Source organism: Filicampus tigris, chromosome 10 (genome assembly GCF_054856515.1).
Source record: "Filicampus tigris isolate MCC_2025a chromosome 10, RoL_Ftig_1.0, whole genome shotgun sequence".
In the NCBI taxonomy this organism is placed as follows: domain Eukaryota; kingdom Metazoa; phylum Chordata; class Actinopteri; order Syngnathiformes; family Syngnathidae; genus Filicampus; species Filicampus tigris.
The window spans coordinates 10,673,497-10,698,914 of NC_141226.1; the positions used below are offsets into that span (position 1 = coordinate 10,673,497).

The 25,418-nt window shown below is 41.1% G+C and overlaps 2 protein-coding genes across 2 annotated transcripts in view; both read left to right on the top strand.

Annotated features, from left to right (window-relative positions):
* The first annotated feature begins 656 nt into the window (after window positions 1-656).
* On the top strand, window positions 657-18,575 carry LOC147140794 (dynein beta chain, ciliary-like). Its single transcript, XM_086043165.1, has 26 exons — window positions 657-956; window positions 3,439-3,629; window positions 3,714-3,909; window positions 4,529-4,628; window positions 4,753-4,964; window positions 5,039-5,272; window positions 6,154-6,321; window positions 6,552-6,668; window positions 6,857-6,994; window positions 7,440-7,564; window positions 7,676-7,871; window positions 9,236-9,340; window positions 9,430-9,621; window positions 10,403-10,504; window positions 10,794-10,994; window positions 11,358-11,693; window positions 13,511-13,588; window positions 13,671-13,726; window positions 13,804-13,924; window positions 14,000-14,169; window positions 15,455-15,677; window positions 16,643-16,729; window positions 17,684-17,842; window positions 17,937-18,020; window positions 18,104-18,262; window positions 18,426-18,575. Exons 1-26 carry the CDS (start codon window positions 657-659, stop codon window positions 18,573-18,575), a joined length of 4,200 nt encoding a protein of 1,399 aa, XP_085899291.1.
* A 331-nt stretch (window positions 18,576-18,906) lies between these two features.
* Window positions 18,907-25,418, top strand: part of dnah9l (dynein, axonemal, heavy polypeptide 9 like) — a 39,464-nt gene continuing 32,952 nt past the window's right edge. Inside the window, exons 1-14 of the mRNA XM_086042348.1 lie at window positions 18,907-19,011; window positions 19,129-19,353; window positions 19,438-19,656; window positions 20,481-20,648; window positions 20,772-20,897; window positions 20,977-21,084; window positions 21,158-21,289; window positions 21,368-21,528; window positions 22,088-22,244; window positions 22,903-23,048; window positions 23,123-23,239; window positions 23,319-23,457; window positions 23,543-23,635; window positions 25,006-25,200. Coding sequence (XP_085898474.1) covers window positions 18,922-19,011; window positions 19,129-19,353; window positions 19,438-19,656; window positions 20,481-20,648; window positions 20,772-20,897; window positions 20,977-21,084; window positions 21,158-21,289; window positions 21,368-21,528; window positions 22,088-22,244; window positions 22,903-23,048; window positions 23,123-23,239; window positions 23,319-23,457; window positions 23,543-23,635; window positions 25,006-25,200 — 2,076 coding nt within the window. The 5' untranslated portion in view covers window positions 18,907-18,921. The remainder of the gene's footprint in view (window positions 19,012-19,128; window positions 19,354-19,437; window positions 19,657-20,480; window positions 20,649-20,771; window positions 20,898-20,976; window positions 21,085-21,157; window positions 21,290-21,367; window positions 21,529-22,087; window positions 22,245-22,902; window positions 23,049-23,122; window positions 23,240-23,318; window positions 23,458-23,542; window positions 23,636-25,005; window positions 25,201-25,418) is intronic.

Here is a 25,418-nt window from a genome sequence, read left to right on the forward strand (position 1 = left end):
TAATTATTTTGTGTGGACTGTAACAATGGCACGACATGTACAGTAATAAGATGTGATGGCTGGAGCCACGATATTGTTGGGGTAAGATGATTGGTACACTGTGCCACACTGGCCCCATGTGGTCACTATCTCTATTGCATAGTTTAAAATAAGTTTTATAAATAATATTTTAAATAAAATTATATATATATATATATATATATATATATATATATATATATATATATATATATATATATATATATATACTGAGCGGTGTAGAATATGGACACATAAATGAAACTATTTTTACAATGTCCATCCAAAGACTTACTGTACATTAATTATTTTGTCACCATTGTTCCAAATATGCTAACATAAATAATCCTAATGGAAACATACCGGTGTCTATCGAATATATTTCCTGTCCTGGCTGCTGCTTTTGGTGTGGACCTGTTGAAGGCTCAGGTTACGGGATAAGGTTGCATAGAAGGACACCAGTCTATAAGCAGTTGTATCACTTTACTTGTAGACTAAGCAGTTGTATCACTTTACTTGTAGACTTCCGAGCTGCATGGGGTAATAATAACGAATATATGCTTTAACTGGGGGAATTGGATTATGTGTTTGCATTACCAACTTCTTTTTCATAATTGAGCCATAGTTAGTCTTCCTAAATGGCTGAGGCCCTCAGCAACATCACCAGGGGTAACCCTTCCCCTAGTGGAAGGACTTCGGGCCTTCGGGCCCCGCAGGAGAGTTCCCTTAAAGCTGGGGTGGCATTGTCCGATGAGAGGGTGGACTTCCTCCGAGAACAGGTTATCTGCGTGCTCCGTGTTAAGACAGATAAATGGAACCGATTCATCAGCACAGAGGAGAATCAGCAAATCATTTTTGACTACCTGGACCACATTTGGACCAACAGGCTGCTTCTGTTCACTGGACCCGGGGGGACACTACATGCAGGGGATGCTCAGGTGAGATCCACACAATATTTCTTTAGCTTAAAACAAGTATTTTATTCTTCAGTGACGCATCCATCTCAAGTGTACTTAACTTGTAGTACAACCTTGTTAAATACTTGTTAAGTGCATTCCATTGATATAACTCAAGGGTCAGAATAACTCTTATGTGATCCAACAGAATTATTACAAATAAATAATTAATAGCCTTGGAACATACCCGAGTGTCCTTCGTGTTTAATAGTTGGTACATTTTTCTTTGTATGCTTCATTTATTTAATTACTAATTTATAACACACTGAAAATGTGTGGCACATTATAAAGTGTAAAATACGACGGAGACCCCGGACTGTTGAACAGCTGAAGCTGTACAACAAGCAAGAATGGGAAAGACCGGACAAAGCTTCAACAATTTACTTTCCAAACGTTCATTGAATGTTGTTCAAGGAAAAGGTGCTGTGACACAGTGCTAAACATGATCCTGTCCCAGCTTTTTTGGAACGTGTTGCAGCCATAAAATTCTTACTTTTTAGGAATAAAAATGGTGTTGTTCTTGATAAACACGTAGGCCTACGCTACTATATTTTACGATATAGTACTTAGGAGCTAAGTATTTTCCAGTTGGTACTTTGTGTAAAAAGGTTGAGAACCAACTGCTTTAGAAATTCCACTACAGTACTGTATTTAATTTCAACAACCACACGAGTATGTGTTGAGGGTAGTAATCCCTGTCTTCATTTTATGTATTTGTTATGAATTCTAAAAGAATAGTTGCTGTAACCCTATGACTCGTTTAGTGACATAGCAAGTATATGACATGACATATGATGTCTTTGTTAAAAAAAATTATAATAAAAAAACATTAAAAAAGGCAAAATATAGCTTGCTTTTTCTCCACTACGCTCAACAATGTCTAACATCCCCATTTCTGAAATAAGTCCCTACTTATTTCTGGTGCTTTCAATGTTGTTGAAAGCATTCCTACTGTTTTTGCATCTGTGAAGACATCACCACCATGGAAGACCAAAATATTGTGTGTACTGAAGAAGGGCGTAAAGAGAATCGCTCGCCAAGGATTCCGACACCAACTGCGGCTGGGAGAAGTTCCGGGATATCCGATGGAGCACTTACCAATTGTCATCTCACAGGTGGGCTTGCGGACACAGAAGTTTTTCAACTCCTCCCTTTGCAATGTAGCACAGCTGACATAAGTACTCGCACGACACCCTACTTAAAGTCACTGTATAGTGAATTCAGATTTTTTTTTTTTCAGTTTCTGCTGAAAACGTCTAAAGATTGAGACCTATGTAGTACTCATTTGTTGAGGTATAGTTTTAAACTGTATTTCACAATTTCAGTTTTAGTCAGTGTGTGTGTCTAAAACGGGTATGAGTTCCCCGTGACCTCCTGCAATATAAGAACTTGAACGCCTTTGTGTTTGTATAACGACCTGCAGTTAGCTAGCGATGCCTCCGCTTGGAAAATGCATTTTCCCTTCAGAAATAGTTGCTGACGTGGCTGCTTTAGAGCGCCTCGTTGTTGGTCGTGAAAATGATGAAGACATCATGCAGAAGACACCGGAAGACCAAGGGGACCACATTTTTATTAATTTTTTTTACTGTAAATCCGACTTGACAGCCAGCGTGTGGACCAAGGCTTTAAACTGGCATGGACGCTTTAGAACGCCTTGTTTCCAGCCGTGAGTGCACGTAAAACGTGGAAGAATGAGGGGAGTTGGGTCGGGAAGTCTGATGTTATAGCAAGTGTATGGTCAAGAACTTTGCTCTGGCATGGCTGCTTTATTGTGCCTTGTTGTCATGGCATGGAAAATCACTACAACAACCAGCTACAACAACCTAGATTCCAGCCAGTGGAAGCTTAAAGTGGATATATGTATTTTCGTCGATCAAACGGTTTTTTTTGCGTAGGCATAAGAAATATTTTTTCAGGTTGCCGTAGTGGTAATTGACTGATAGTTGACAGTTGAACGGGACGTGGTTTCAGAGCATTCAGCAGACATGCCCATAGCGATTGAGAGTGAAGACAAGAGCTTGGATTTTCTTGATATTGAAGCTTCATTTTATATGCTTGGCGATTTTATTTAATTATTCAAATTGGCAGAGTTGATAATAAAACTATTCCCTGTTGTGAGTCAAATTGAACAACACGTTTCTTTGCATTACAGGACTTTAAATGGCCATGGATTGAGAATATCTTGCGTCTCCAAATCTTTTGTACTGTTACTCCCTGATTTGCATTCCTCCATGTCTCTGCTGCCCCTATATAAGTCTCTGAGAGATCAATCAATCAATCAATCAATCAATCAATCAAAATCTCAGCTGCAGTCTTATGCTTTTTTACTTTGTTGAAAAAAAGTAAAGAGCCTATTTTGACAAAGTATAGACTTTGTTCCTTTACTTCCTACCATTGGAATGGAGTGTTGAAAAGTATTCAGTTGTCCCCAAGCCAAATGATGCATGCCCACTTGCCTGTGTAGGTGCTGGTGTGTGTGCTGTCTAACGGCCTGAGCCATGAGGAGTGGCCTCAAGTTGTGTCAGAAGACATTCACCGACACCTGGAGAAGCTAAGAAGCGTGGTGGTCACTCTGAGAGGACGCGCTGAGGGGCGGACTCTTTTGCCCCTCCCCCTTTGTGTGGAGAGGGCTCGACCTCAGGACATTGACCTTGGGTTAGTGGACCATGGCCCCAAAATTGAAACCTGTTGTCTTAGGAACAAATGAATTTACTGAATTTCTCCTTCTGTCTCCATCAGCCCCACAGGTTGGCCACTAGACGGAAGCTTGTTATACTCCATAGAAACGCTGATTGTTCAGTGGTCTGGACAAATATGGAAGGTTTTAAAGAAGGACTCTGGAGCACTGCTGCTCCAGGGTGAGCACCCAGGCCCCAATGTGGAGCTCCAGTTCTGGACCTCGCAAAGAGAGAATCTTATGGGAATTCAATTACAGGTACAGTCAAACTAACACAAGAGAAAAAACTCAGACGTTGCAGGCTTCCACCAAGACTTGAACATTTGTCACCTAACAGATAAATTAGGGTTTAATAACTAAAAGGAGGTACATTTTCAGATGTGATGTTATGCGATGTTAAAACAGTATTGCTGTGAGATGCAATCAGTCAATTATATTTGAATGTAACTTGGTTTGATATTACATCATTTGAACTTGCTTATTAATTATCGGTAGTTCAAATCAGATTTGACAGAGATATGATTATGGAACATGGACTGAACTGCTACTACAACAACTACAGTATATACTACTACTAATAATAAGCTTAAACTCAATTGACACATTTGACAACATACAGTAACCAATATCTGGATTTACATTGAGGTTTAACTGTAACAACTTTGAAATAATTCCCTCCAGAAACTTACATGTATCTTAAATTTACTGCATACATCCCAAAAAATCACCAGACTTCCCTGATGGATTTGAGCAATTTCCAAAGTAATAGAGGTGTTAATCAGTTGATTTGATGATAATGACCTAATAAACGTCAACAACGTTAACATTGACATTTTTCCAACCCAGTTAACATGACAGTCACGTTTGGTGTTTTCAGATTCAAAGTCATAAAGTGAAGCATATCATGGAGATCTTGAGAAGAGTGAAGAGCAGTTACTATTCTTCCTTCCAGGATGTCTCCGTTAAAGTCAACGATGGTGATTATTTGCACATCACAACTTTCAAATTCATATTCTGAGTCTTCATTTGCCTTTGCTAAGGTTAGTGGAATGCCTTGCAATGATGTTATTGTATCAGTGCTTGTGTATGTGGCTGTCACAGCGGTGCTGGAAGCCGAGGACATTGATCTGTATCTGCGCCCTTTGAGGAGGCTCATCAGCAACTTGGAAGAGAGAAGTTTCCCTCAGGTGGACAGTCTGCTGCCTCCTCTCTTCCACACCCTCTGTCTCATATGGAGTCGATCACAGTACTACTGCACTCCTCAGCGCATGGTCGTCCTACTGCAGGAGTTCTGCAATCTCATTCTGGAAAAGGTACAGTGATGAATCCTGGATGGAAGTTACGAAGATAGAGAGGTGATTTACTACTTCAAGTCTTTGTTTCACAGGCATTTGCTTACTTGATCCCTGAGGAACTATTTAAGATGGAGCTTGAGGAAGGCCAGGAGAGAGTCCAAAAAACCATCTACGTCGTGCGCACCTTCAAGAGGCTGTTTTACACTCACCGCCAGAAGATTCCAAAATACTTTCAGCACGGCCAGACTGTCAAACTGTGGGACTTTCCCACGTCGTTTGTGTTCCGGCGCTCGGACCGCATAATGGAGAGGCTGCTAATGATTGAGGTATGATGCAAAATGCCCTTTAGTTGAAAAATAGCTGTGCATAAACATTCATATATTAGCATACATTTTAATAATGCTTTGGTTGATGTGCAACAGAGTCCAATGCTTATGTACTAATATTGTACTTCCCTGTTGTTTGGTGACAACTTAGCCTAAAGGGATGGCTGGATTGAGGAATGGAATAGAATATTTTATTCCGGGATAGTAATTGAGATTCATTGTAAAAATGTTTTTTTCCTGAATAAAATAGGTTGGAAAAAATCATATTTTAGGATAAAAAAAAATGTTTATATGACACCGCCAAGCACTATTAACAGAAAGATTAGTCTAGGTGGAGGGAATTATGAACAGATCCAAATACTAGGCAGTACTAGACAGCGTTCGCACAAAAGATTCAGGCTCCTGGTAGAAAGCAACAAAAAAGCCTACTAGAACAGCTGGAGTTTATTAGGGTTGATCAGAGATACTTTTAAAGGTGTTGTCGCCCACCCATTTAACATTGGTTCGAATGTAATTGGTTAATTCTGAACACCACCATGTCTAAGATGGTGTGCACACTTGTGAAACCACATTATCTCAGTTGTTAACTTTTGTTTCGCTTTTGGTATTTTAAAATAATAATAATTAAAAAGAAATGTTGCATAGGATATAGGTCATTCTAGTGGTCGAAAAAGTTTTGAAATGCTTTATCTTAGTCTCATTTTTTAATATTACAAAATCCTGGCATTGGAACAGGGGAGTATATATATCTGTTACATTTATTGTAGCCTTTGTGTTTCAACTAATTTTCATTTGTTGCCTATAAATGATTTTATCTGATGTTTTCAAACCATTTGCAAAATGGCTTGAGCTGAAATTGGGATTTTATTGCTCATGCAAAGGAGCTATTTGCTTCAGCGCTGGACTTTTTAAAGCTGGAGAAGGTGGAACTCGGTGGATCCAGAGGCAAGATCCTCAGCGAGATGGTCTTCAACATGAGTGAGGAGTTTCAGGACCGCTGGCGAGCCCTCAGAGAGAGCAAATATGACCCCTTGGACTACACTAATGATGTGAGGCCTAGTAAGATTGCTGACCTTGCTTTTGTTTAGAGACATGGGTTTACAAGTCTCTCATACGGTACAGACAACAATTTTTGTGACTTAAAATTGGATGTTGTTTTCTGTCCAGAGCACTTAAAAGCAATAACACATGAAAGCAGCGAACATCACCAAAGTTGAAGAATATAAAGTCTTTCACAACGTAGTATATTAATCTAAATGTGTCTCTTTTTGGTCTGCAGGATTTTATTCATCAACACCAGTGTTTTATGGAACAAAATAAAGACTTTGACCAGAGGCTGGGAACTGTACTCAATCTGGCCTTTCAGCACTCACGAAACCTCAAATCTACATTTAAGGTGTGTCTATTCTGTTTTGACTCATTTGTGTGCATTGATTCAACGTTTTTCATTCATCTCAGAGGCTTTGCCTTTAATGAACCAATGCTAATCATTGGATCATTATCCTGATCCGTGGCTGAATTTCAATAATGCTGTCAAAAATACGCCCAGTAGGGAAACATTATTGATTATTGATTCCTTTTCAGCTGTTGAAGATTTTTGGCAACCTGCTTGAGAGACCCAGGATCCATCAGCTCTTCTCTCCTAACTACATCGCGATATTGGACATGTTCAACCAGGAAATAAACCAATGCCAGTTTCTGTTTAATCAACACAGAGATGGGGTAAGACCATCGACAGTATATAATTATTCTAAATTATTCATATTATAAAATATTTTAAGAATATAATTATAGATAAATCAATGATTATGATTGCAATTTTTAAATATGAAATCATGCGTCCAACATACAAATTGCCAAAGCCATGTCTAATTTAAAAATATCACTACGGCGGTATCTTGGTGCCAAGGAACTGTGTTGAAGTGATATGAAAAGCTTCATTTAGTCAGTCTAATAGTAAAGTGTTTGGCTACGGGTACCATTATGCGGCAATTATAAACCTTTTCAGGTGAGCGTCAATTATTCGTCAATTTTTGTAGTTCGCAGCAGTGTTCAGACACTGTTATTTTTGCATATTATCCTTATTATTTGGGGGGGATTTTCAGTGGATGGCTCATTGAATTAGATGATTAATGATGCACATTAAAATGAAGCTTGTATGTTTCAGTATGCGTCAGGAAATGTGGTTCTAGGGAAAAATATGCCCCTGGTGGCTGGGAGGATGAAATGGTCACAGGAGCTTCAATGTCGCATCTTGACCAACAGAGGCAACCTTTGCCAGCTTGCGCATATGTATGGACCAATGACTCTCTCTCACACACCTTGCAACAGATCTACCAGTCCACATTGAAGAAACAACTTGAGAGAATTTGTACCTTAAGTCTTTCTGTCCTTCCATTCCAGGCCTTTGGGCGGCACTGAGGCTGACACAGCCCTCCACAAGTGTGAACGTCTTCTGGAAGCTTTGGAGCAGCAGGACCAGGAGCTTTTCTCACAGTGGACCGAAGGTCTGGAGGAAATCTGTCAAAGACACCTGGAGGACCCCTTGTTGATGCTTGACAACAACACAGGATTGTTCCACGTCAACTTCAGTCTAGCCGTAAGCACAAAAATGCCAGAAACTCTATTAAGTACACTTAAGAACATGTCAAATGTCAGTGACTCCCATATTTTCGCGGTAGGGATCAGTCCCTATCCCCTCCAGATAGTAACGGCTGGATTTTTCATACTATTACAACTCCAATTCCATTGAAGTTGTGACGTTGTGTAAAATGTAAATAAAAACAGAATTCAATGATCTGCAAATCATGTTCAACCCATATTTACTGTAATTGAGTACACCACAAAGACAAGATATTTAATGTCCCAACTGATCATTTTTATTGTATTTAGCAGATAATCATTAACTTCGAATTTTATAGCTGTAACACATTCCAAAAATAGATGGGACAGGGTCATGTTTACCACTGTTATACATCACCTTTTCTTTTAACAACATTCAATAAATGTTTGGCAGGTGAGGACACTAATAGGAATTCTTTCCTATTCTTGCTTGATGTACAACTTCAGATGTTCAACAGTCCGGGGTCTCTGTTGTTGTATTTACTCGTCATAATGCGCCACATATTTTCAAGGGGAGACAGGTCGGGACTGCAGGCAGGACAGTTTAGTACCAGCACTCTTTTACTACGAAACCACACTGTAACATGTGCAGAATGTGGTTTGGCGTTGTCTTGCCAGAATAAGGTGACCCCTACTTTACACACTGATGTTGTTTTATGATGCAGTGCCGCCTAAGGGATCGAAGGTCACGGGCATTCATTGTTGGTTTTCGGCCTAGCCGCCCACATGCGGTGCTTTCTCCAGATTCTCTGTACCTTTTGATGATATTATGAACCGTAGATGATGAAATCCCTTAACTCCTTACAACTGTACATTGAGGAACATTGTCCTTAAACTGTTAGACTATTTTCTCATGCAGTTGTTCACAAAGACGTGAACTTTGCCCCATCCTTGCTTGTTAATGACTTTTATGCCCAATCATGGCACGCACCAGCTCCCAGTTTGCCTATTCACCTGTGGGATGTTCCAACAGGTTTTTGATGAGCATTCCCCAACTGTCTTTTTTGCCACCCGTCCCAGTTTTTTTGGAACATGTTGCAGCCATAAAATTCAAAGTTAATGATTATTTGCTAAAAACAATAACGTTTATCAGTTAAAACATTAAATATATTGTCTTTGTAGTGTATTCAATTAAATATAAGTTGAACATGATTTGTAAATTGTTGCATTCTGGTTTTAGTTACATTTTACACCATGTCCCAACTTCAATGGAATTGGGGTTGAACATTGCCATTCTTCAAATGTACAGTAACTATGGTGTCTGAGAAAGTGTGCAACAAAAGATACAGAAAATCATCCTGCAATAGCTTTCTGGTTAATAACGCCTCACCTTACATCCAGTTGAGATCCGTGCTTAAGGAGGTGAAGTATTTGGGAATGCTGAAGAGCCAGAACATTCCCAAAGCAGCTCTCCAGCTCTCCTCGAAACGTGAGCGACTCTGCCTGGTGAGTTTAAACTGCCACCTGTCAGATATTTTATGAAACTATAAACCATGAACCAAACTACACTGACAGCCCTGCATTGTGTCCTGCAGCAAACTCAGACACTGATCTTAGTGACCCAGTGGTACAACCAGCTGAAGAGCACTATCCTGGATGTGGAACTGGGACTGGTAAAAGATGAAATTGAAAGGACCAGGAGACAATTGGATCCAGCCCTGCGAGAGCTGACCTGGGCCCAGGATGACGTGTGGGACTACATTAAGAGCACAAGAGACCTTGTCCAGGTTACCGTTGTTTTACTACTAGTGCATTTTCTTGCTCAAGGCTCCTTTGTGATCAGAGGTGATCTGGAGCCTATCCTAGCTGACCTCGGGCAAGCGGCAGGGTACACCCTGGACTGGTCGCCAGCCAATCACAGGGCACATACAGACAAACAATAATTTACACTCACAATCACATTTATAGATAATTTTGAGTTTTCAATTACCATAGCCTACATGGTTTTGGAATGTAGGAGGAAGCCAGAATACCTGAGATTCGTTCCCAGTAACCTCTCAACTCTGAGGCAATCGTGCAAACCAAACCTGCTGCGACAAAAATATAAAACTAGAAACAAGAAATAGGGTGGCACGGTGGTCGACTGGTTAGCATGTCCGCCTCACAATTCAGAGGGTGTGGGTTCGAGCCCGGTTCCAGCCTCACTGTGTGGAGTTTGCATGTTCTCCCCGTGCCTGCGTGGGTTTTCTCCGGGTTCTCCGGTTTGCTCCCACATTCCAAAAACATGCATGGTAAGTTGATTGGACTCTCCAAATTGCCCCTAGGTGTGATTGTGAGTGCGGATGTTTGTCTCTGTGTGCCCTGCGATTGGCTGGTAAGCAATTCAGGATGTCCCCCGCCTACTGCCCGAAGTCTGCTGGGATAGGCTACAGCACGCCCGCGACCCTTGTGAGGATAAGCGGTATAGATAATGGATGGAAACTAGAAATAGAAAGTCAATAAATGAATAAATAAATATTGTGAAAATGTTTCAAAAGATTTTTATGTGTTCCCTATTACATGTTGCAGTTAAGAGACGAGCAGCAGAGGTTTGAGCGAAACTGTGACTCCAAAGAAAAGTGCATTGCAATCCATCCGGGATACAACAAAGGCATGGGTTACTATTTTGAAGTGCTGCTGTGTTAGAAAAGGCTTCCCACACACCCATTTGACGATTCAAATTTAAAATCATGCACTGTCCAACTTAAAACTAAAGTTTGAGACTGTTGGCTTTAAAAAGTGTGCCAAGGGGACCAAGTTAGTGAGGGGAATTGACAAGGGTCGCAATGTCCAAACACCAACACTTTGTTTTTCTTTTCGTATCCCAGCTTTGATATTAATACATAATACATTTGTCAAATTTCAATACAATTTGCATGGGTAACTGTCTTGATTTTCTGTCATATTTTGCCATCACTAGAGCCTTTGGAGTCGTGTTCGGAAGAGCAAAGCAAATGTGGAGGCCATACAGACTCTCATGGGGAAATTCAGCCAACGTGCATGTGTTACAAGAAAGAATCGTGACTCTACTCTTCTGCTGTTCTCTGACATTGATGAAAGTGTTGCCAAACAGCACGCTCTCATCCGCAACACGGGCCAGCAGATACACACGCTTCTGCAGGTATAGTTCAAGTGACGTTTAATGGTAGAGAAGCAGCCTACAATACACTACTCACAAAAAGAAAGTTAGGGATATTGGGCTTTTGGGAGAAATTTCAGAATTAACCTAAAATGCACTTTAGGTGAACATAATTTAAACCTTCTCTTAACCTTTGAATGCACATTGCCTGCTGTTAATGTTTCAATACCTTCTGCAGTCGTACTTGTTCTCTATGAAGGAGCTGAACAGCAAAATTTAAAAAATAAGTTAAAAAAAGATTATATTGCATTTAGGCTCATTCTAAAATATCACCTAAAAGCAGAATGTCCCTATTTTCTTGTGAATAATGTACAGTACTATATGTCTAATTCTGCATTTTTCCAGGAGAACCAGTCACTCCTTGCTGTGTCTGACCTGAATAGCGGTGAGTGGCAGGCCTACTCTGATTATGTGGATCACATGATTCTGGCAGGCTTCTCTCGCGCCGTCCAGTGCTCTCTGCAGTACCTGCTGGACAACACTGACCCAGCCCAGCGTGTCAATCCACTGTTTGAGGTCCAGTTGGTGCTGAACGGCAGTGAGATGTGTTTTAACCCCCCACTAGACTTCAACAACAGAGGCAACTTCTTTGATATTGTGGACAACATGGTTGCCAACATTCGAAACATGGCATCGTTTATCCCCAGAGTCACAAAGCACACGCATGGGGACAGTTACCAGGTCAATAGACACATAATATGTTACAGTATGCATCTTTCAACATTATTATATGTCCCATGTACATCCGGGTAGCAAAAGAACTTAACATGGCATTTGACTAAGGCTGGAGTGATTGAGGAAACAGAGTAAATGGAATGAATGCAGATTTTAGCCATCTTCTCTTCCGCCATGGTTTGAATGTGTCAATTGTTTTCGTCATCGTTTCAGTTCAGGTCACCGGTAGTCAATTTTCTGCCACCTGGAAGTATCACGGCAAGTTAGGGGCGGAACCAGAACGTGGGTAAAAGGTGGGCCTGGAAAAATCAGGGTGGGCCTGAAGATTTCTCTCACTGAGCACAATCCTCCTGTCCCAACACATTTAAGGCTAGGTTCACACCGCAGGCAAATGCGACCCAGATCAGATTTTTTTGCCCATATGTGACCTGTATCTGATTTTTTTATGACAGTCTGAACGGCTCAATTCCGATTTTTTCAAATGCGACCTGGGTCGCTTTCATATGTGGTTCTAGATCGGATACGTATCCGATTCTTCCCAATGCGTTCGCGGTCTGAACGGCCAGGTTGCATTTGTCCGAAATTGACTTCATCCGGAGCCCAAAATGTGCTCGGCGCAGGCAGAGGGAAACTGCTGGCAGCAAGGGATCGAATCTACAAAGTTGTTTTGAGTAACACTATTGACTTTATATTTTATCCATCCATTATCCGTACCGCTTATCCTCACAAGGGTCGCGGGGCGTGGTGGAGCCTATCCCAGCTGTCTTCGGACATTAGGCGGGGGACACCCTGAATTGGTAGCCAGCCAATCGCAGGGCACACACAGACAAACAAACATCCACACTCACACTCACACCTAGGGGCAAGTTAGAGTGTCCAATCAACTTACCATGCATGTTTTTGGAATGTGGGAGAAAACCGGAGTACCCGTAGAAAACCCACGCAGGCACAGGGAGAACATGCAAACTCCACACAGGGAGGCCAGAGCCGGATCGAACACACGACCTCGGAACTGTGAGGCGGATGTGCAGTCGACCACTGTATATTTTACCTTAATTTAAACCACCTTGAAACATAAAGCATAAAGTAGACATTTATGGTGATCGTAGTAATTCAGCCACAGCTCAGATAGATTCATTTTCTACGCATGACGTCATCGTTAGTGATGTCTCCATGAAATGAGATATTAAAGCCTCGCCTCATAATTTCCCCCAAATATTGTATTTATTTCTACCTGCTGCTAATCGCTTGACTGTATACGCTGCACCACATTTACTTCCGCAAACGTCGGGTGTGACGTCGTCTCTTCTTCTGCGCATCCGGGCCACTTTGACGACGCATGTGTTCATACAGCAGACAAGACCGAGGTCGCATTCATAATGTAATATGAACGCTTACACAAAAAAAAATCAGATTTTTTCAAAAAATTCGAATTGAGCATTAAGACCTGCGGTGTGACCCTAGCCATATATTTTAAAAAAATGACAAACTGAATAAGATGAAGTCCAGATCTTCCTTATACAACCACAATTTAGCCATTCTTAATATTCAATAAAATAAAAAAACAACAAAACTCAAATTCAAATATAATTAATAAAAATGTACTCAAAATTTTAAATATATATATATATATATATATATATATATATATATATATATATATATATATATTTTTTTTTTTTCTCATGAATCTCACTGGATGGGCAGTGCCTGTGCACACCCATGGCTCCGCCCCTGATGGCACCCATTATTTACAAACATTATGAAAATGTTGTATACACATAAATCTATTTGACACAATGTCTCTCCCTGTTTTCATGCAGTGTGACATAAATGAAATGAAGGATTTGTCAGAAATGTGTTACGCTTTACGCTCACGAGCACATGCAGCTGTCACCAAGGTGAGTATCTTGATACCTGCCCTGACATAAAAGTGCATCTATGGGGAAGCTGAGGCTAACAACTCGAAAAATGTTTTTTCAGGTCATCGAATATCAAGGATCATTCAGCAACTACCGCTACCTCTGGACTGATGACAGGTCAAAATATGGTGCAAGGGTTAACTTCCTCTCAAGGCGATGATTTGCAGACTGTCTTTTGATCTTGACTTTCACAGGTCTGAATTTATGAGTCAGTTCCTGCTCTATGGCCATGCATTAAGTACAGAGGAAGCTGAGCTGTACGCAGACTATGAATTGAAGAAGAACCCACCCACCTTGGAAAACTTTAAAGAGCAGGTTCTTTTTTTTGAATTTTTTTCCTTCCCAATTATTTTTCAACTGGAAATTTGTAAAAATCTCCCTTTCTGGCAGATCAATCTGTTTGAGTCCCTGCATGAGAGAGTGAGCAAGATGGAAGATGGGAGGGTATTCTGTAGTTGGTTGCAGGTGGACATCAGACCCTTCAAGCACACGCTGATGAACATTATCAAGAGATGGAGTTGGATGTTCAAGGAGCACTTGCTCAACCACGTCAACCAAAGGTTACACTCATGCATGCGCACGAGCTGTTTCCGTATTTTTCAAGCATATGTTTAAGTATGGGCGGCACGGTGGTCGACTGGTTAGCACGTCCGCCTCACAGTTCAGAGGTCGTGGGTTCGATCCCGGCTCCGGCCTCCCTGTGTGGAGTTTGCATGTTCTCCCCGTGCCTGCGTGGGTTTTCTCCGGGTGCTCCGGTTTCCTCCCACAGTCCAAAAACATGCATGGTAAGTTGATTGGACTGTCTAAATTGCCCCTAGGTGTGATTGTGAGTGTGGATGTTTGTCTTTGTGTGCCCTGCGATTGGCTGGCAACCAATTCAGGGTGTCCCCCGCCCACTGCCCAAAGACAGCTGTGATAGGCTCCAGCACGCCCCGCGACCCTTGTGAGGAGAAGCGGTACAGATAATGGGTGGATGGATGTTTAAGTATGGTTTTCACACCGAAGGATTACTTTAACATTTTTTTTAAGTTTTAAAGACTTTTGTTGGAAAATAAATCACATTTTTGCCAAAATGTTCAAATTTGACCCTTCTTCAGAACTTCTGCAATTCCCTCATGCATACCAACATTCTAAGACTCCTGACATTTCAAAAATATATAGGCTATTAGAAGCCGTGTGAATTCCAGGCAACAAAACTGAAGAAATGAATAATTAATTTCTGAATAGTTTCGGCGGCACGGTGGTCGACTGGTTAGCACGTCCACCTCACAGTACAGAGGTCGTGGGTTCGATCCCGGCCTCCATGTGTGGAGTTTGCATGTTCTCCCCGTGCCTGCGTGGGTTTTCTCCGGGTACTCCGGTTTCCTCCCACATTCCAAAAACATGCATGGTAAGTTGATTGGACACTCTAAATTGCCCTTAGGTGTAATTGTGAGTGTGGTTGTTTGTTTGTCTCTGTGTACCCTGCGATTGGCTGGCAACCAATTCACGGTGTCCCCTGCCTACTGCCCGAAGACTGCTGGGATAGGCTCCTGCACGCCCCGCGACCCTTGTGAGGATAAGCGGTATAGATAATGGATGGATGGATGAATAGTTTTGCATTATTAATGTGAACATATACATTTACATTTCTCTTTTTGAGTAAAACATAGTTTTATTCATTTTTACCTCTTCCTATTCAATTATTCCATTAAATAATTGGTTAATTGATGCACTGTACATAAAATAAAAAGAATTTGGAATTTTAAAAACTGTTCATCCAAATTTGACATGAGCTTGTCAATGCTAAGAGGCAAGCGTTCGCACTTATAAAATGTTGTATTTGAATTTGTCTCCCTCCTACAGCGTTAGGGAACTGTCGTTTTTTGTCCACGACACAGCCCACGGTCTTTCTAACAAGGTGTCTGATGGAGACTATGCTGGCCTGGTGGACATTATGGGTCACCTCATGGCAATGAGAGACAGACAAATCAGCAATGAGCAGCACTTTAAGCCTCTCAAATCTACAGCAGAGCTGCTCAAGACTTATGGACAACAACTCCCAGAGAGTGTCTGCACACAGCTAGAAGTTAGTGCACAAATTCACACACATGGCATGAACAGTAATGTAGCGTGCCCCAAAAGTCACTATATAGACTTTTTTCATTTCAGGTATCATTTCGAAATATGTGAGGCAATCAGCATTTGACAGCATGCTTTGTAGTTTTTGTTCAGCATTTCATTCCCTTGCCCATGGCAATCCAATTGACAATGAAGCAACATTCTAAAATTGCAGTGCAGCACACATGATAGACTTTCCCTAGCTTTGTGTCAACACCTGCTCTAAGAGTTTAGTTTTTTCATCAGTGGTGTTAGTAGCAGGCGTTCTGCTGTGTGGCTTTTCAAGAACAGATCCTGTTTCAGGAAATTCGCCATGTATAGTGTAAACCAATCTTTGTGTTAAAGCAGTGTGACAGACTTAGCCTAAAAGCCTCTCAAACTGCTGCTCAACTGCACTAAGGGGCAAAAGAACTTCTTACCAGTCTGCAATTTTGCAACACTGCTCCAATGACAGTTGGTGAGATATATGCAAGGGGGCTAAGCTTACAAAAACTGCACAGCCTAAGATGTCAAATGCAGATGGCCTTACGCCCCTCCAAATGATATTGATAGTAGACATGAAAGTTTATGGTGGACACTCTTGGGACTCTTGGGACTTTTGGGACACTCTGCAAATAGATACATTCGCAGGCTTACATTCTTTAAAACCACAAAATAAATGCAGGAGCTGCCGGAGAGGTGGAAGAGTTTGAGGAAAATCGCTTTTACAGTCAAGCATGAAGTGGCCCCACTGCAATCTAACGAAGTTTCAGTTATCCGCAGAAAATGTGCACGGTTTGAGGTGAGTTTATAGTGTGAGCAGCCCACCAAAATTGTTACATCTAAACCTTCTCTCTTTCATCCATGCATTAGAAATGACTGCATGCACATTACATTGTCAAGCTGCGGTAATGTCCCAGAATTAAGCTTATTTCATTATTTTTACATTTTTAGGTCAGGCAGTATGAATTCAGGGAGCAGTTCCATACTGAGGCAATTTTTAAGATCATTATGGAAGAACCGTACAAACAAATTGATAAGGTGAGCAGTCATATTTAAAGTTGCTTACGCATAATAATGTTTTTTGGGGGTTATGTGCCGAATAAGAAATTCTGGGCAATAGAGGGCATAGTATTTGGCCAATCTAGCCGAGAGGGGCTGACCATTGGCACTTAAGAAATAGGTCTGTATGTACAAATTATGTCAGCATTAAAATTAATTCCCTGAAAAAAAATCAGTGGAGATTTAATGTATTTTCAGGACTGCATTCAGAAAATGTTAATGAGCGGGACTGTTTTTTCCACAATTGACCATGTCATTGAACGAAGGAAGGAGGCAAACAGTGTGGAAATGGTGACCAATCGGCGATCGTCAGCAAAATTCAGATGCCCAGCTCCACTCTTGTCCACTTCAACCTATGAAAATATACAAGCGATCAGCACAATATTGTGGATTTTATTGACATTAAATGTGAGCTTCTATGAGGAAAATCCATCATTACCTCCACAACACGAATGCTGATCATTCATCTGTATATTTTTAAAGGTTGAAGTGGACAACAGTAGGAATGTGCATCTGAATTTTGGTGGCGATTGGTCCTAGTTTTCAGACATTTAGCAACGCTAAAGTTTTGTTAGACCCGTTTTGTAGGATGCGTTCATGTGTAATCGCAAAATTATATAATATACTGATAAATTGGGGGCAGTGGCCCCCAACCTTTTTTATGCCACGGACTGGTGCATACAAGTCTATACCTTTGCCCGGTCCAAAGCAGCCCGCAGCCCGGTACCGTGGTAAAGTGACTTTCATAAGGGCCCATCGAGAATGCTCCGCCCCCTCTGTGCTGATACCTATGCTCCGCCCCTGCACGTGGGTCATAATGTTGCAACTGATTGGTGTATAAAAGTATTTGTTTGTGTTTTATATGTACATATACAGTGTAATATAAAATTGTGAATAAACCAAAGAATTAAAAGTATGTGTACATGTCTCCAGTCTAATCGAGCAGTAGCCGCAATGGAGTCAGAAATGAAGGCACTGCAGGACATTGCCGATCTGTTCGAGGTTAGCTTCCCAGACTACAAGCAACTACGCCAGTGTCGTACTGACATCATCCTTGTCAAAGCAGTGTGGGATATGGTCAATTTTGTCAAGGTATCAAACTTCTACAGCATTTGGGCTCCACAACACAAGGCCTTGCAGAATTCTGGACGTAATGCAACATTTTAATTTTCCCTGTCTCTTACAGAGCAGCATCGAGGACTGGACCAAGACACCATGGAAAGAGATCAATGTTGAGCAAATGGACATGGAGCTTCGACGTTTTGCAAAGGTACCTCTTTTGTAGATGCTGTAGAAAATGATCAACAGTTGAGATAGGACCTCTAATATCCCCTTGTTTTTTGCACCTTCAAGGAGATGAAGATGCTAGACAAGGATGTGCGTTTGTGGGATGTCTACATGGGTCTGGAGTCAACGGTGAAAAACCTGCTGACATCTCTGAGAGCGGTCAATGAGCTTCAGAACTCTGCTGTCAGGGAGAGACACTGGCAGCAGCTAATGAATACCACCAAGGTGTCTGCCTTATTGTCACTGACTTATTGTCTCATTCTTATGTATTGCTCAATTGCAACAGTTGCCTTTAATTAAGCCACTATTGGGCTGTGCAATTCAGACAAGCCAATAACCGTGACTTGGAATCTGATCCTGTTTGTCTTGGACCCCCATCGGTCCACAGGTAACGTTTGTGATGGGAGACGACACTACTCTCGGGAACCTGTTGGAATTGCAGCTTCACCGTGTGGAGGACGAGGTCAAAAATATAGTGGACAAAGCAGTGAAAGAAATGGCAATAGAGAAGGTCAGTATTACTACACAGCACATATAATGTCTACAAATGAAAGTCAGTTAAAATAATAGGTCAGATTGGAGTTGGAAATTAAAATCATATAAAAAGTGTCTGCAGAGTTTATATCCTCTTGAATACCAAATTTAACAGAATATGTCGTGATTATAAAAATCCAAATTATAAACCTGTTTCTGGAGTTAAACAAATGGGAATGCAACATAAGGACTGTCAAATCAGGTAAACGAGAATTTTAACCACATTGGAAGTTACAAGAAGGCATGCTTGGATCTATACATGCTTATTATTTGTTTGAGATATGTCATTGAAGAAATAAAATGTCTTGTTTTGTCAGATTTTGACAGAGATAAAACAGACATGGAGTTGTATGTCATTGTCCTATGACACTCACACCAGTACTGGAATCCCTCTCCTCAAAGCAGATGAGAATCTGATAGAAACACTGGAAGACAACCAAGTAAGCCTCCATTCTCTTGGATGAGTTTATAAGATAATGGTTGAGGCAGTTGTCTAGACGCTTGCGCTTTGGCAACCATGAGTAAAAAGCCGACTAACATGATGAATTTCTCTTCAGGTGCAGCTGCAAAACATCCTCATGAGCAAGTATGTGGAATATTTTCAGCCGGAAGTGAGTGTATGGCAGAGGAAGCTGATGGTGGCAGACCTGGTCATCTCCTTGTGGATGTCAGTGCAGAGGACCTGGGCTCACCTCAACAGCATCTTCACCAACAGTCATGACATCCGCTGCCAGCTGGCCAGTGATGCTGAGCGCTTCCAGGGAATACATAATGACTTCCAGGTACTTGATGCACACAGCTGACCACTGGCCTACATTCAGCTCGTTGTTGTTACGTTGCCCTTTATTTTGAGTTCTTTTGTCTAGAGTTTGATGAGTGAGGTGGTGCAGAACAGTAATGTGTTAGAGGTGACCAACCGGCCTGGCTTCCTGGAGAATCTGGAGGCACTGCAGCAGAGACTTTCTGTGTGTGAGAAGGCCCTGGCAGAGTACCTGGAGACCAAGAGGCTCACATTTCCCAGATTTTACTTTGTGTCTGCCTCTGACCTGCTAGAGATTGTCTCCAAGGGAACGCAACCCAAACAGGCAAGAAATCAAGTCAAATAAAAGGTCCCCAAAGGTGAGGATGCAGCTCTGTCCTCAACTACATTCAACGGAGATGCACAGTGCAATTGCACAAATCAATCAAGTACAAGATTTGTATAAAAAAAAAATCTGCGTTTGCATCGGTGTCACTGCGTTATAATCCTTTTAGCAATTGAGATGTCAACTCAAACATTGGAGCAACACATGTAGACAGATATTATATAACAGGACTCACATGCATATATTCTTTATCCTCTGCAAACAACGACTAATATGAATACAAATGTTTTATTGAGGAGCTATATTCTAGAGATATATTCAAGAGAGTCCAGCAAAAAAAAAAAAAATCAATAACTCATAAGACTGTTTTTCAATTAGTAAAAGATTCAAGTCTATATTTGTTTGTTTGCACTGGTGTCAATCTGCACCACATCATATGGAGAACTTAATATTTTTAGTCACGGGATGGGCAAAATGTGGTGCAGAAACAGATGAGCATAGAAAACATGAGACTTTGACAGAAGGGCCGCAATTTAAAATCCCTCCAAGAATATGTTCAATGCTGTGGTGCCTTTGAGCAAGGCATCTAGCTCCCTCTAGCACCTGGATATTGCAAAAGGCTCCCTGCTTCACTATGTCAGTACATAATAATAAAATATTATTAAATGAATACGAAACCACTCGGACAGTGTCAATCAAAGCTGAGCATGATTATGTTTTTAAAGGCATAGATTGACACAGTTATTGTAATGGGTCATATTGTGAAGGTGTACCTCATGTCGGGTACGAGTGGAATTGCCAATCAAGAATCCTGTGTTTTTCAGGTGACCAGACACTTGCTAAAGCTGTTCGACAACATAGCAGATCTTCGCTTCAAGGAGTCACATGGAGGTGAAGGAGCAGTGGCAAATAATGAGACAGTTGCCATAGGGATGTACAGCCGGGAGGGAGAATATGTTCCGTTCGCCGAACCATGTGTCTGCGAAGGACAGGTATTAAATGCTACATTTGTTTGAAAACAATCAATTACCAAGAAACACAGTAGTCATGCCGATCCATGTTTTTTTTTCGTATTTTATACAAATTCCATCCTCCATATTGTGCTTTTCCCCCAGGCTGAGTGCTGGTTGGGTGCCTTGGAGAGCACCATGCGCCAGACCATTCAGAAGGAGATCCAGGAGGCGGTAGCTGCCTATGAAGACAAACCACGTGACCAGTGGCTCTTTGATTTCCCGGCACAGGTCCCACAAAGGCAAATGTGCCTAACATCTCTTTGACTTTACGCAACACCTCACAATTGTTGCTTTTCTCTTGCTTTAGGTCGGGTTGACTGGCAGTCAGGTGTGGTGGGCCACAGATGTGGGCATTGCATTTGCAAGGTTGGAGGAAGGATTTGATACAGCTCTCAAAGAATATAATAAAAAACAGGTGGCCAAAGATGAGAAGAAAACAAACGAATGTTTTGCCGTAATAAGAAATACTCTATTTGTCTGTTTGCTAGATCACACAGCTCAACTCACTAATTCACATGCTGCTCGGAGATTTGACACATGGAGACAGACAGAAAATTATGACTATCTGCACCATTGACGTCCACGCCCGAGATGTGGTGGCCAATCTCATAACTCAAAAGGTTAAATGCTTAAATGAGATCTACGTAACGGGATGATTCTTAAACATATTAATTTCTTTTTTAAAAAATAAATCACAGGTCACAACAGGACAAGCATTTGCATGGCTCTCCCAGTTGCGCCATCGTTGGGACGATGAAACACGACACTGTTATGTTGATATCTGTGATGCCCAGTTCCGCTTCAGTTACGAATACCTGGGCAACACAAATAGGCTGGTCATCACTCCTCTCACTGACAGGTACTGCATAGCCATTAGATCCATAAAACTCAAGTTAATAATGTGCAATTTAGATTGACACCATCATCATGTTATTAATTCAGCAATATGATTATTATTTATGGTTGTAGTTCGCAGTGGTATAGAACTTCATAATCCGTTACACTGCGAGGTAGTTCTCATATTTTTGTTACTTTGGGCAAAATTTTAGGAGACATTTCAGTATGGAAGTAATGTACATGGACCAATTCCAGTTTCAGGCCTACGTGCAAATAACAACCTACCCATATAAGTAATTGCATAGCTTTATGTAATGGACTAGCAAAGCAGTGTTGAGTATGCTAAAAATTCATTAAAATTTGGTTTATTATTACGGTTGAAGTTTACCACTCAATATGATGCTGTGTCAATGCTGTACATTCACAATAATAAATTGTGTTACATTTATTTAAACCACTCTTGTTTTGGATTGTATAAGTGTGTTTATAAACCAAAAAAGAAAATCATTATAAGTAATGAACTAAGTTCACATCTTTATCTTTGTGTATATTTTTGAATGAATCAACCCTGCTCCGTTCAGGTGTTACATAACACTGACCCAGTCCCTCCATCTGACTATGAGTGGCGCCCCCTCTGGGCCAGCTGGTACTGGTAAGACAGAGACTACCAAGGATCTGGGACGCTCCCTGGGCATTATGGTTTATGTGTTCAATTGCTCAGAACAAATGGACTACAAGGTAACGCTGGCTTCTAGAGTTCGATATCATACAATTGTATTTGCATATATATATATATATATATATATATATATATATATATATATATATATATATATATATATATATATATATATATATATATATATATATAATTTGTACTTGTATTATTTACACGAGTGAGTACATCCTTCACATTTTTGTAAATATTCTATTTTTTCATTCAGTGTACTGTGCAGCTTGTATAATGTATAACATGGCACAGCCATTCAATCTAAACTGCTGGCGACAAACATGAGTAGCATGAGCAAGTGTGAAAGCGACAACACTAAAATTAACACACCTGCTCCTCAGTCGCACTTGAGACTTTGTAACACCAATGAGTCAGGATGAAGAATAGTTAATTGTGCCCAATTTAGACATTTTCACTTGCGGGTGCACTCGCTTTTCCTGTCAGCAGTTTAGTTATTAATGTCTGTTTGTAGTTATTTTGAGAGTCCAACAAATTTGCATGCTACATTGTAGCAAAGTGTCATTTCTTCAGTGTTGTCCCATGAAAAGATAATAAAATATTTTAAAATACAGTATGTGATGGTGTCCTGTGTCCTCCGTTTTATGAAATGCTGGATACCAGTAATTAACATTGTCATTTTCTATTCACTGTGTCCTGCTCCTCCAGTCTATTGGGAACATTTATAAAGGTCTGGCTCAGACTGGAGTGTGGGGTTGTTTTGACGAATTCAACAGGATCTCAGTGGAAGTTCTCTCTGTGGTTGCTGTGCAGGTCAAAACCATACAGGACGCAGTGCGCAACAAAAAACACAGGTAAATGCAAATATAACAAAATAGTTTTACTAGGAGCTTATACTTTATTATTTAATGTAATGATGTGCATGTAGGTTTCATTTCCTTGGAGAGGAAATCGAGCTGAAGCAAACAGTGGGAATCTTCATCACATTGAACCCAGGTTATGCAGGCAGGGCCGAGCTACCAGAGAACCTCAAGGCTCTCTTCAGGTCTGTCACTTGGACAATATTTAAAGTCCTGAATAACGTAGAATTTACATTATTATAAGGTGTTTTTCCAACCATCTAGGCCTTGTGCCATGGTGATCCCGGACTTTGAGCTCATCTGTGAAATCATGCTCATAGCCGAGGGGTTCATAGATGCTCGTCTGCTGGCACGCAAGTTCATCAGCCTCTACACGCTCTGTAAAGAACTGCTGTCCAAACAGGTACATAATTTTAATTTAAGTCATTAAAATGACAATGATCTGCATCACCTCTGGCAATAATCCCGATTGGATTCCCCCTGATCAGGATCATTATGATTGGGGTTTAAGAGCCATCAAATCTGTTCTGGTGGTGGCTGGCTCACTGAAGCGAGAGGAGCATAGCAGACCTGAGGAACAGGTGGGAAGCATCGTGGCCACTTTGACTGGTACCACATGTGTTTCAGGCATCGTATTGCAGCACATTAAAGGAGAAATGTACCGTATTTTCCGGGCTATAAGCCGCACCGTTATACAAGCCGCACCCACTCTATTTTTTTAAGAACATTTTTGAAAAAAACCAAATAAGCCGCACCTTTATATAAGCCGCACCTAACTATGTTGAAAACTTTTACATGTATGTACCTGAGCAGATTCTTTCCTAACAGTGCCTTTTAACATTGCAGCAACGTTGCTGATTAAAACAGAAGAGAACCAAGAGAAAATAAACAGTACTTATCTTCATTTCACTGCCGACTGCTGCTCCAGTTTGTCAGCTAATGTCCACCAGACTCCACCATCTATTGTTCTACTACATTCTACATATGCGCCTGTCTCGTTTTATGTTAATAAAGTCAGCCAATCTAACACACGATGTGCTAAATCAACAATAGCATTTCACATCGAAACAACAAAACAGATATAACATCAGCCAATCACATTCAAGTGCACTTCAGGGACCTCTAGGAAAACATAAAATCAAAGCATTACAGCACCTAATGCAATAACATAGTCTATGGCGCCCTCGCCTGTTGAACTCCTCCACCTGCAGTTACATCCAGTTAATGGGAAATGTATTGTATTGAATTGGACTGTCATTCCGTTTAGAGCGCCCCGAGCGGTGGAAGAAAAATCCACAGAATAGCCGCACTGGACTATAAGGCGCATGGCTCAAAATCTAGGAAAAAAGTTGCGGTTTATTGTCCGGAAAATACGGTACTTTATTATTTTATAGTCCACTGATATCTTTGACTCGGTTAAGCTCTGGTTTGAGATCTTGATTGTTACTCACTCTCCTTGGTCATTTCTTGTATGCACCACAATTTCCAGAGGTGGGCATTTTACTAAATGTTGCTGGTCAGTCATCCATCAGCAGCCAGGGTACCCGTCTGTAATCTTTTGTGACAAACTGAATTGTAATCGTTAGTCCGTCAGTCCTACAGTTAAGTCCATCAGTTAGTCCGTCAGAAGTACGTTGGTCCGTCAGTCGGTGCCCCCAAAAAAATTTCATTAAAACGGGCATCCGCCAGTGATGGACTAACGGTCCATCAGTGACGGACTGACGGACCCTCACTGATGGACGGAGTTAGTGACGGATGAAAGCCCACTTCCGTCATTGATTAGTCCGTCATTTTTAAAAGACATCCCATCATCCATCAATCGTCAGCAAAACAGGCGTCCGTGAGTGACGGAATGCCCACCTCTGTCAATTTCAACACATCAATTACATAAAAATGCTGAGCCAAAATGACATAAAACAGTTGACATCAACAATATGATTTGTCTCCCCAGGTGCTGATGCGGGCATTAAGGGACTTCAACCTGCCAAAGATAGTGACCAATGACGTGGCCATATTTCTAGGTCTTATTAGTGACCTCTTCCCTCAGGTGGATGTTCCCCGTAAGAGAGACCCTGAATTGGAAAATGCTGTACGCCAATCAGTTAGTGAGCTGAACCTTCAGCCAGAAGAAAACTTCATATTGAAGGTACAAATTAGTTCATTCATTTCCTATACCATGTGTCCTACGTAAATAGGGACTCGGGTGAGCTGTATTGTATCTCAGCTAACTTTGGGCAAGCAGCAGGGTACTACTCCCTGGACTGGTTGCCAGGGCACATACAAACAAGCAACCATTCATACTCACATTAACACCATATGAACAATTTGGAGTCTTCATTTCACCTTCCTTGCATTTTTGGGGAA